Source organism: Auxenochlorella protothecoides (assembly GCF_000733215.1).
Source record: "Auxenochlorella protothecoides strain 0710 contig86, whole genome shotgun sequence".
Classification (NCBI taxonomy): domain Eukaryota; kingdom Viridiplantae; phylum Chlorophyta; class Trebouxiophyceae; order Chlorellales; family Chlorellaceae; genus Auxenochlorella; species Auxenochlorella protothecoides.
In genome coordinates this window covers 1-11,801 of record NW_011934138.1, presented here as the reverse complement: position 1 = coordinate 11,801, position 11,801 = coordinate 1, and the positions used below count along the sequence as shown (strand labels likewise).

The following is an 11,801-nucleotide window of genomic DNA, read 5'->3' as shown; positions in this document are numbered from 1 at the left end:
TACTTCTCCGGGATGACGGCCTGCTTGCTCCACTGCATGAAGGCGTAGGGCCGGTTCAGGGCCAGGTAGGTTGGGTCCTCCAGGCCCTCGGGCAGCTTGTCCACCACATAGGTGGGGATCTCGTACATGAGGTCGTCCGGCTTCCCAGAGTGCAGCAGCCGCGTGTAGCCGCCCATCTGGCAGAAGAGAGGAGGAGGTGGGGGGTAAGAGCAGTGGAATCAATATACAATGCCACGGCTGGCTACTTGTTCTCACCCGTCGGGCCGGGTCCGGGGCCCCGCAAGTGGGATCGGCAGTGGGCTTGGCAAAGCCATGCCACTTAGAAACCCTCTTGAGAGGAAGGAAAGGGGGGTTGCATGGCCACCCGGATCCCTTCTCCTTCAGCGGGGGGCAATGTGCATGACGCTACCTCCCGTCTGTCTCACGTGGCATATGGGCAGCTTGGCACACGCCCGCTTTGCCTTCTTGTAGTGGTAGTAATTGATGCGCATCTGCCAGTGCACGGATTGGCCTTGCGCAGAAACCACAACATGGTAGCTCCGGTCCACGCCAGCGAGCGCCTGCCAGGTGGCCCCCCCGGGGGGGGGGGGGGGGGGGGGAGTTGGAGTGGAGAATGGACACTTCACCCAGGACCCAGGACGCAGCGCATGCAACAACGCTGTCGGGGATCGGGGGTGCCACAGTACCCTGACTCACAGGGTCGTCGGCTGGGGCCTCAGGAGGTCCGACCGTCAACCCCGAAATCGTCCCAACGTCAGGCCCTGAGTTCACGGGCATGTCCCAGGGTCGGGGCTTTGCGAAGGGGTGTGGAGGGATGGGGGATGAGATAGTCACAGAGGAGAGCAGAGTTGCTGTTTGTCTGATTCCGAGGTGGCTCGGCAGGCTGCGGTCTCTGATAATGATTGTCCTCGCATGGCGCAGGCTGCCGCACTTCGCAGCGACCTCAGCCGCCGCATAGGAGCAGCAATGGGAGGCTGTATGCACCCTGCCCCCACACACCACAAGCTACCTGATAGAAGAGCGTGCACTCCCGAGGCGTGCAGTTGGGATGGGTGCCGTCGCAGTACACCCAGGCTGCCATGGGTGCAGGGAGGGCGAGGGCTTGACAGCCAGGGCGGCAACGGTTGGACAGTGCACCTCCAGGATGGGGCTGCCCCGCCCGATCCCATGCTGCCACGCCCCTCCTCCCGCTCACCATTGCACACGGTCTCCTGGTGATCCCCGCTGGGCTGGTACTGCAGGCATGCTGAGCAACAGTCTGCTGTGGTGTTGACCAGGTGCTCGCTCCCCGCCAGCAGCATCTCGCCATACCGCCTGCGGATCTCACGAGGGCCGACAAGTTCCATCGCAATGAGTCTGCTGTGAGGCCCCAACTCATTCTGGCAGATACAGATGCTGATGGCCAGCACAACATCTCCCGATGCCAGCGTCGACATGGCAAACCTTGTGGCTGGTCTTGAGGGTGGGGTCCATTGCCTAGCTTTTCCACACGACCCCACCGCTGCCGCGGAATTGACGAGCCTTACCTCGTGTTGCGACGAGCCCAGCATGTGCCTTCCATGTACATCTGACCATGCAGCCCATCTGCCTCCAGGTGGTACGCAGTGTCTATGGGGACGCGCTTCTTTGCCCGCCCAGCCTTGGCCTTGCGCTCGTTTCCTGGGGTGGCAGCCCCCAAGACTTTGGGGACGGAGGGATCGGAGGGTGGAGGAGGAGCAGAAGCGTCAGGCTGGACAGTTGGAGGGGGGGGGAGTGGGGGAGGAGGCACCACCTCGGGCGGTGGGAGGGCAGGCGGGGGAGGGGAACCCCCTGCGGCGCCAGCCTCAGCGGGTGGAGGAGAGGCAGCACCTCCCTGTGCGGCAGGCAATGCGTCAGCCGTGGCATCGACCAGCAAGGGCACTCCTGCGGCTTCTGCGCCTGCGGGAAGTCGTGATCACGGATGAAGCCCGGGTGCGGGGGCTGAGCAGGGCCGGCACATCCACCCCAGCAGTGCCTGACTCGCGGTCCAGCCACACGCACGCACCCGCGTCGCTGCCCGCAAGCTGTCGACTTGTTTGTAGTATGTGTATGCTGCCATGCACCCGTGCAGTCGCCAGTATGAGCGTCACGCACGACATCAGCACCAGGGTGAGGAGGGCGCGTCCGAGCATGGTGCAGGAGCCCTTGGGCTTGGGCATGGGCTGTCGATCAGCCGCACCGACCTTCTGGGTTGCTGGGACCGTCATGCATCCCTAGATCCATCGCAATGCATGCATGCGCGAGGCGTCGTGGCTCAACTACGTGTGGTGGAGCCCCCGGCCTGCGCGGCAGTTGCGCGGCTGGCAGTTGCCCTTTCTCACCCCCACTCATCGAGACCCTGGGGGCCGCGGTCGGGTCTCACACCAGCGTCTGCCAGCTCAGCATGTGCACCCACACTCAGGCAGTCGCAAATGTTTTCCCATCCCAGAATTGTTTGGCAACCCCGGTGGCTGAGTAATCGTCCCAGTCCGGAATGATGCTGGACGCCTCATTGATGGCGTGGATGAGGTGCCGCACCTAGGCATTGAGTGGAGGTTGGGGGTTGGGATGGGGTGCTGAGTGAGTGTGTGTGTGTGTGTGTGTGTGCGTGTGTGTGTGTGTGCGTGTGTGTGTGTGTGTGTCGTAACAGTGGGCACCCAGGCCTGCGGCCCTGCATGCACGAGCATGGCCAAGCGTCCAGTGCTTCACGCCCGACCATCCCACCCACCAGGTCATTCTTCATGCCCTCTGGCGGCTCGCCCAGGTTGCGCGGCGGGGGTCTCAAGCTGTACGCCCGTTTATCGAAGCGCCACTCCCCGATCTTGCCTGCAAGCATGGGAGGGCAGAGTGCGCGGCATCGGGCGGACAGGTTGCCAGGGGCTGCGCTGCTGGCGCTCGAGTGGAGACCGAGCCGCGTCGGCTCCCTTGCCCCCTCGCACATCGTTCCCGACCTGTACATTCGCAGCCTTCCCGGCCCGGGAGCCGGCCAGTGCGTGCACCCTTTGAGGAGTTCGCCCCCCCATCTTTCCCCCCTTGCTCCTCACGCGAGGGTGCTCACCCGGCGTGAACACCCCCTCCTTGGTGTAGTCCATCCCGTAGGTGTAGTGCAGGATGTAGTAGGGATCCATGCTGGAGTCCCACGGCGGCTGGGACGTCATCTGCGCAGGGAGCGTGCAGGGGGCGAGTCTGGAGCTGCCACCTCGGCTCCCACCGGCCGGCTGGCTCGATGGGGCGGGGTGTGCAGAGGGGCGGGGGCTTGATGCTCAGAGACCGAGTCGCGCGGTGCATCGTGCCTGCGCCCACCCTCGCGCAGCGACCCCCACCACTCCACACGGCCCCCTTGCCTTGAGGAAGAGTGAGATGTCACGGATGCCGGCCTTGTAGCAAGAGAGGGTGAACGCATACATCTCCTGCACCCAGCCCCATGCCTGAGCCGGTGCGGGGCGGTGGGGCGAGGTGTGTGGGTCTGGGCCCGGCAGCGGGGAGGGGCTGGGCGGGTGTCCCCCACCATCCCACCGCGGCCCCGCCCGCGCCCGGGGCTGACCCAAGAGGCCTGCTCGCGGGCCAGCGCCGCCTGTCAGACGCGCACCGGCGCGCACGGCCCAAGCCCCGCACCTTGCTGGCCGCCTCGTCGTTGTGCACGGCGATGGAGATGTTGAACCATATGGGCATGACGTTCTTCATGTCCGCCACCGACATGAAGGTCGGTGCGTTCCCTGCGGATCGCGCCGGGGCCAGGGGCCGGGCTGGGCGGCAGGGCTGGGCCGGCGGGAGCATCTGACAGAGCGGGAGGGGGCCGCCCCTGGGCCGCCCCCCGACACACCCGACCCCAGGCTCTGTGGCGGCATGCGCTGCCCCGCACCGCCCCCCCCAGGACCCCAGAAAGAGGTGCCCGCGCCGCCTGTCGCCGTGCCTGCCACTCACCAATGGGCGCGATCTCCTCCGCCTCCACGCGGCTGATGGGGCCCACGAACTTCTGGACGATGGGCAGGAACTCCTTCTTCGAGGGCTCGATGTAGAAGAAGGGGAAGGCCGCGGGCCTGAGTAGGCATGCCCAGGAGCGTGGGGTGTTTGAGAGGCGAGCGCCGCGATGCCCCGGGGCAACGCACCCCGGCGCAGTCTCATTCACCGCCATGCAAGAGGCGCTGCAGACATGCTGCCGCCAGGCATCAGGCCGGGCGGGCTCCCGGGACCGGACGGCGTGCGGCCCGAGCCCTCGGCACGGGAAGACCCCCTCCTGGTCAGAGCTGCCCCCAGGGCAGCTCAGCAACACTCAGCCGCCCACCCCCTCCGACTCACGTCGTCCCCGTCATCAGGTTGGGCATGGGCTTGAGCCAGACATGGTCGGGCTCGCTCATGAGCACATACTTCTCCGGGATCACGGCGCCCTTGATCCACTGGAGCAGGGCGTAGGGCCGGTTCAGGACCACATACCTGGGTTGGGTGGGGAGGGGCGAGGAGGGGGGGGGGGATGTTGGGTGCCCTGCTCCGTGGTAATCAGCGCGGGCTGCAGTGACCCAGCTGGAGTGGAAAGGCCAGAGTCCCCCCTCACCCCCTCCTAGGCTGGATGGCATGCTCACCCATGGTCGGGGTGCTCGGGCGGCAGGGGCTGGGCGACCCAGGTGGGGATCTCGGCCATGAGGTCGTCCTCCTTCCCGGAGTGCAGCAGCCGGGTGAACCCCCCCATCTGCGGGGGGGGAATGGTGGGCGGGCGTGGCGCGCTGCGGGACCACATGGCGTTCTTCATTGGCCCCCGCGCCTCGGCCCGAGGCGCCTGGCCCCCCCAAGCGGGCCCCTGCCTGGGTGGCGGGGGACGACCTGAGGCCGCCGCCAGCGCTGCCATTCCTCGTCCAGGCCCTCGTGCTCTCATCTCTGGCGGCATGCTCGGCACAATAACCCCTCCCTCGCTCACCCCCAACACCCGCCTGCTGCCGTGTTACAAGAGCGCCCCCACTTTCCCAACCCCAGCAACCCTCCCCCCCCCCCGGCGCGCGCGCGCGTCGCACTTGCCGGCTGCCTGGCAGTCGCGCTTGGTCTTGAGGAACCAGTAGTAGCCCACGCGCGACTGCCAGTGCACCGCAGACCCCTGGGCGGTGATGACCGTGTGGTACCTGCGGTCGTCGTCGGCAGGGACCTGCGGCGGCGGCAGAGGGGGCTTGGGGTGACCGGAAAAAAACCCTCGATGATGGGGGGGCGGCGCGCGTCCAGCAGGACCCCCTGCACAGCCTGCCTGACACACATGCTCGCCCATGCCCACCGCGCCGCCCTCACCCTCCGCCCTTTCACCAATCATACGCCGGCCGCCTCACCTGAGCCGCTCTGGTCTGACGAGGCCGGGTGATGAAGCCCGACGTCCAGCCCACGTTGGGTCCCTTCTTGGACGGCTCCACTGCAGTGGGGTGTGCCTGGGGCGAGGGAGGGGGGAACCGTGTTGGGATGCTCAGCGGGCAGGCACGGACGCGCCATGGCGTGCACGGGCGCTGGGCTCTTGGCGACGCTCACCAGGTGCTTGAGCCAGCAGGCCTTGTGGTCCTTGCCACACAGTCCAGCATCCTCGCAGTACACCCAGACTGTGAGGGCAGAGAAGGTGGAGCCGTGAACAGGGTTTTCGAGCGGGCAAGGGGAGATTCGGGTGGGGTGTGCCCGTGCTCCCCCAAAGGGACACCAGAGTTCTGAGGCCAGCGATGCATTCCAAGTGGTGGACGGCGATGGCCCACCCTCGCCGCACATCCGCCAACCCAGGCACACTCCCTGAGCGTCCCTCTCGCGCCCCACTCGCGCCCCACCATTGCAGCCGAGCATGTCCTGCTCGGCGGTGGGCTTGTAGGCGGCACACGCGGCACAACACTTCCCGGCAGACTCCAGCACATTGCTCGAGCCCTCAACCAGGACATCCCCCCAGGAGCTGCGGCAGGGTGTACGAGTGCCTCGTTATGATGCCAGCAGCCGTCCTGTCCAGCACTGCCTCGCTTTTACCCTCCCACCCACCCCACCCCACCCCCCGGGACAGGCATTGATGACGAGCAGGCAGCCCCGCCACTCACTCCGTGTTGGGCCTGGGATTGGCACACACGCTCGTCAGATCCAGATTGGTGTCGACCTTCGCAGTAGATGCCCTGCTAGTGCCTGGCAGAGCATTTCTGGGAGGCCTGATGCTCGGGGGGGATGCCTCTGTTCAGGTGGGGAGAGGGCCAGTTGGGTAACGACGGAATGATCTCGCTCTGGAAGCCACGACGCGCGACTGATTGCCGTGCAACTCAGCACGAGATTGCATTTTCAACAGCCAGTCCACAGATGCAAAGCCCGCGTTCCCACTTGAGGGGTTGAGACTGCCATCTGCCGGCTCACGCTGCGCCGCGGATCCCGCGAGCTCCGACAAGCGGCCAACAGAGAATATGGAGTAGGTCAATGTGACCGCCAGCAGGGTGAGAATGATCAGAACCCTCCGGCGTGACGAAGACAATGTTTGCTCCAGCCACATCGTGCCCCTGTCCTGCCCTACAAGGCACAAAGCCGCATGTCCCTCGACAGTGATTGCCAGGGGTACAACGCCCGCAATATGCTCAAGTGTGTTTGGAGGGCGACCTGCGCACGGAAAATTAGCGAGGTGGAGCATAGTCCGCATAGTTCCGGACGACAAACGGAAGCCCGTCCAAGAATTGGCGCCTCCAAGCGCCATTCTCACGAACTCGCTCACATTGGACAATTCAACCCTGTTGCATTTTCACATTGTGACTTGTCCATACTGTGACAAGGAACTAAAAAGCATTTACACTTTTGCTGACTATTTTATGTGGAGATAATGGCATGTGACTCTGTGTGTTCTCTGGTGTGCGCCACGAGAAGCCGCACACCTCTGCACTCTGAACACAATTGGAACAGCTTGCCACTGATTTACTCAACACCCACCAATACTGGTACCATTAAGCGGGCTTAGAGGGCTAACGGAGTACCACTTTCTATGAGGGCAGGTCTAAGTGTGAACATTTGACAGAACATTTGACAGTACACGTGTTTCAATCATGTCGTCCCCTCGATCAGCTATTCCCCTGACTCTGGAGGCTTGAGGTGACACCTTCATACCATCAGGTAAGTGGAAGCTCAGTCCAGGATCCCACGTGGAAACCGAAATTTGACAGGAGGGCCTAGTCCATCCGCCTGGCACACGCGTGCGCGACCATGCCCTCTTGGCAAGCAGCCTCACCTCCGATCGGTTCTCCTGGCACACATGCCCATCACGGGATAACTCCAGCTCTGTGTAACATCAAAAAATTGAAAGTTGTTCGATGGAAAGTCGTCGGTTAGCTGCGCCCAGCAAGAGCGGCATGACTTGCTGTGGATCGCTTCGAATGTTATCCCATACTCGCGCCATTCATGGCTGTGGCTTCAGCATACACTAGGGTCTCCATGGGGCATCCGCACTTTCGCGCTTAAAACACTGGCGGGTCGTGAGATCTCTGCTAGTACAACAAGACCCGAAACTGGATCTGCGCGCGGTTTTGCCCAAGAGTCCGTGACCGGATTTCCTTTCTGGGATTCTGCCACCGAAATCCCGCCACTGTCGTCGACCGAATCTGCGGGCTTGCCTAGCTCGTGTGCCCCATTCCGGGCTCGGTAAACCCACGGGGGCCTGAAATTACCCATTATAAGTGGTGACGCGGAGAGGGAGCGCCGAAAACCCCTTCCCAGGGGGTTTGCGATAACCCCTAGGCGTCGCGCAACCCTGCGCTGGCGGGGACGTGACTGTGGATGAGCCGCGCCGGACGCTGAAGGCACCCCGATCAGGTCCTGAAGGCTCCCGGCAGCTGCAATTTCAGCAGTTTGACCTCCACCACAGCGACCTGTGGCAGCACTCGGGCCCTGCGCCGCACGCACCCGGCTCGGGGTGCCCCGCCCAGCGGAGCCCATGTCGACGATTCTGCGCCAGTGGTGGCAGAACAAGACCATGGAGCTGACGTGAGTGGGCAGGAGCGTGGGATGGCGGGGGATTGGCCTGCAAACCGCCTCGCATGCCTGCCGTTCGTCCAGGCCCTGACCCTCCCGTGGGCTGCCAGCCCAACCCTCCCCAACCTGACCCCGGGCCGGGATCCGCTGACTCAGCACCGCCCTCATCCCCCCCCCCAGCAAAACCCGGCGTGCCAGCCCCAGCAGCCCCGGGACCTCGACCTCCGGCCCCCCCACCCCCCCTCCCCTCGAGTACATTCCCCCCATCCCCGGCCTCCTCCACTACCGCCAGATGGGCGGGCTGGGCACGGGGGCCTTCGGCCGTGTGATCCTGGCGCGGGACACGCGCGACAACGCGCTGGTGGCCATCAAGCTCCTCCCCCGCGGCGACTTCATCGCCACCTTCAAGACCTACGTCATGCGGGAGATCATGCACCAGGGCTCGCTCTGGCACCCCCATGTCGTCGCGCTGCGGGAGGTGTTCACCACGCCGCAGTACCTGGCCATCGCCATGGAGTACGCGGCGGGGGGGGACCTCTTCCGCCACCTGCGCCACGAGCGCCCCGCCCAGCGCCTGCCCGAGGCAGAGGCGCGCCGCGTCTTCCAGCAGCTCGTCATCGGCCTGGACTACTGCCACACCAGGGTGGGCGCACGCGGAGGAGGGGGGCCCTGAATTTGTCAGGAGGGCCAAGGAACCGTGGCCGGCAGGACGAGGGGCGGACAGATGCCGCTGGGCGGGTGCGGGCCCTGCACCACTCCCCCTGCCCCGCAGACTCACCCACAAAGCGCCTCCCCCATCCCGTCCCAGGGCGTCGCAAACAGGGACCTGAAATTGGAGAACCTGCTCCTGTCCACGCCCTATGGGAACGGGGCGGCACCCAGCCTGAAGATCTGTGATTTTGGGTACTCCAAGGTCAGTTGGCCTGGAGAGGAGGCTGGGAGGGGATGGGGAAGTGAGCGGGCGGCCGGGCGCCCTGAAGCCTGCTGTCGCCCAGGCGGCCAGCGCCACCTGCCCTTGTGCGCAACGGTCACACAAGGCCACTGTCAAATGGAACAGTGTTGCCCCCTTCTCGATACTGCAGCATGAGCTGAACTCCAGTGCCAAGACCGGGGTGGGGACGCCCATCTACATGGCACCCGAGGTCATCTACGGCGGCAGCAAGTACAATGCCAAGGTGGGCGGCACAGGGGCAGCGGGTCGGCCGTTTTCTTGCTTGCCTTTGCCCTGTTCCCAATGGATCCCCTCCACCATAGCCTGAGAGGGTCGGTGCCAGAGACACCGCTTGATCGCATCCCTGCTGTGCTCCCTTGCACACCCTCCCTTTCCCCCCACTGCGTGCAGCTGGCGGATCTCTGGTCTGTGGGTGTCATCCTGTATACGATGCTTTTCGGGCAGTATCCCTTTGCCGCGGCGCAGCCCAACGACTGCGAGTATGCGCGCAAGATCATCAAGGCAGAGGTTGGTGTGGTTGGGGCGCGTCGGAGGTGGGGCCGCTGGTCGTGCTGGGGAGGAGTGTGGGGCCAGTGGGGCTGTCGCCAGCCGGGCGCAGCACCTCTTTCCTGCATGTGGGCGTGCAGGTCCGGGGGCTTGAGCAGCGCAACCCCTCCCACCTCCACCCTGCGCTGGCACGCCGCGACGCCGGCACCCGCTGCCCCTCCGCAGTACGATGTGCCGCCGAGCGTCCCTGCCTCGGCGGACGTCCTGGATCTCCTGGCGCGGCTGCTGGTGGCGGACCCGCGGCAGCGCATCCCCATCGCCGAGATCATGCAGCACCCCTGGTTCCTCCGCGACCTCCCCCTCGGGGCGGCCGACATGAACAGGTTCTATCTGGACCGCGCTCCCGTCCTCCACCCGGTGAGGCCTGCAGATGAGCTTCCGAGTTGCAAGCTGGGATGGGGGTTGGCGCGCATATGCAAAGCTGGAAGCATGGGTGGTGGCTGTGGGAGAGCGCGTGCTCAGTTGGGCAATCCCTCTCGGGTGGGCGACGGCGATTCCATCCGTCCTCACAAGGGCCACTTGCGCTGCCCTCCAGCTCATATCGCTCCACTTGCTCTCCCTCCCTCACTTACAACCTACATGCCCTCACCTTGTCCCCCCCCCGCCCCCCCCCCGGCGGGCCTCCCATGCTCCCTGCAGCTCGAAAAGGACATCGAGCAGATGGTGGACGTGGCCTCCGGCCCCGTGTCGGCGCAGGAGGCCCCGCTGGCCTGCTCCTTCGACGGCGTGCGGCTGCTCAGCATCCAGATGAGCCAGGGCGGCGCGTCGCTGGGCATGCTGGGCTCCTCCCAGCATGGATACCTGTCCAGCACCTCCTCGGCGCGCATGCAGAGCACCCTGGGGTACTACGGCGCGCAGCCCAACGCCTCGCTCATGGTGCCCTGACGCGCCGTGGCGGGCCGATTGGAACTGGAAAGCACATCCTGAGCGAGGCACACCGCCGCGGCTGGCTGGTGGCCCTGGAGCAAGGCTTGCCACCATGGCAGGCTGATCAGGGTCCAGGTAGAATGCCGTGCCCTGCAATGGCCCCCCACTCCCCTCCCACCCCCTCCACGGAGTCGGCCCGGAGGCCCTCCCACCACCCTCTCATCATGGCACCATTGCTTCTCAGCTTGCTCTTCCCAGTGTACAAACTTTTCACTCCTTGGCCTCTACTCTGCCTGCCGTCGCAAAGCCTGGGACTTCTTGGCCGCCGACGGTCACAGACCTGGTCCCTTGTCACTGTACACTTCTCTTCTTCCAGCCTGCCTGCTGGGAGGGGGGGGGCTCCTTGCCCCGCGCTTGCTTTCATTGCGTACCAAGGATCTCTCCCCCCCTATTAACCTTTGTGTGGCTAACTTGCTGTCCCATGCCGTTGTGCCAGGTTGAATTGCCATGAATTTACTGGACAAATGGAGCAACACCGGAGGGGCCGAGCCTCCCAAAGCGTCCAATGCAAGTCTTTCTTCTGTAAGCAGGCATATTCGACAGGGCGCACCCTCGGCAAGGTGGTCATCCGAGGCAGTTTACAAGAGAGGGATGGGGCCAGACACTAGATCTTGAGGCCCAGGTAGCCCAGGAGGGCCACACCGATGAGGCCCGCCGCCACTGTCGCCCAGCGAGCGGCATCGAAACTGGCGCCGCTGGTCTGCGAGGCATTGGGAGAGGTGGGTTTTGGCGGTGAGGGTGGGCAGGAATGAGGGCGACACACGCAGCAAAGGGTGGCCCTGCGGACAGCCTCAACAAAAGGGGGGGGGAGCAGCCTGTCAGGGCATGCGCCTGCATGCAAGGAGGTCCCTGTCCCCGAACCTCCACCGTGGCCCCCCCTGCACCCACCGCTCCAGACTCGGGGTCGAAACGCACAAAGCGGCGCCGGGGCGCATTGCACTGGGGGCACACATAGTCGCTGGGCAGGTCCTCCCAGGGCGTGGCGTCGCAGTAGATGTAGCCTGGTGTAGGGAGGCAGGGGAGGAGCGATGAGACCCTGGACTGGATCTGGGGTCAGGGCAAGCATGCGTGGGCATCTCCAGTATATGTGACAACCATGCCTGACATTGCCCGGCCACCCCTGCATGCCCTAATATGAACATACTGATAACTTCAAACTCCCCCCACCCCACCCCCCAGGTCCCCCTCCAGTTCCCCGCGTCTGTCCTGCACCCCTCTACACAGCATTCTCACCGCAGTCCAGGCAGATGTGGGTGGCCCTCTCCTTCTCCGTGGCGCTCAGCCGGCGCCCGAAGCGGGGGGGCGCGCTCTTCTTGACCAGGCGCTTGACGTCCACGCTGGTGTTTTCCCCCTTGACCAACACCAGGGTGATGGGAGATGGGGCCGCCTGGATGGCCGAGCGTGCAAAGCTCTGTTGAGAGGTTGAGCGGGTGGG

At 64.9% G+C, this 11,801-nt stretch overlaps 3 protein-coding genes across 3 annotated transcripts; 1 reads left to right on the top strand and 2 right to left on the bottom strand.

Moving 5' to 3' along the window:
* Positions 1–2,415: 2,415 nt before the first annotated feature.
* On the bottom strand, positions 2,416–6,478 carry F751_0081 (hypothetical protein; the record flags this gene model as incomplete). Its single annotated transcript, XM_011397589.1, has 12 exons — positions 2,416–2,535; positions 2,726–2,823; positions 3,056–3,155; positions 3,321–3,425; positions 3,613–3,713; positions 3,922–4,037; positions 4,297–4,431; positions 4,578–4,922; positions 5,004–5,131; positions 5,307–5,402; positions 5,500–5,567; positions 6,313–6,478. The coding sequence occupies 12 exons, from the start codon at positions 6,476–6,478 to the stop codon at positions 2,416–2,418; spliced, it is 1,578 nt and encodes a 525-aa protein (XP_011395891.1).
* A 1,425-nt stretch (positions 6,479–7,903) lies between these two features.
* Positions 7,904–10,324, top strand: F751_0080 (Serine/threonine-protein kinase SAPK1; the record flags this gene model as incomplete). The annotated part of the gene is made up of 7 exons (XM_011397588.1): positions 7,904–7,953; positions 8,140–8,584; positions 8,750–8,854; positions 9,024–9,116; positions 9,284–9,400; positions 9,605–9,796; positions 10,079–10,324. The coding sequence occupies 7 exons, from the start codon at positions 7,904–7,906 to the stop codon at positions 10,322–10,324; spliced, it is 1,248 nt and encodes a 415-aa protein (XP_011395890.1).
* Positions 10,325–10,930: 606 nt separating this feature from the next.
* F751_0079 (hypothetical protein) lies at positions 10,931–11,777 on the bottom strand (the record flags this gene model as incomplete). Its single annotated transcript, XM_011397587.1, has 2 exons — positions 10,931–11,367; positions 11,600–11,777. Coding segments are annotated over 2 exons (615 nt in total), but the record flags the coding sequence as incomplete, so codon positions are not given.
* Positions 11,778–11,801: the final 24 nt, after the last annotated feature.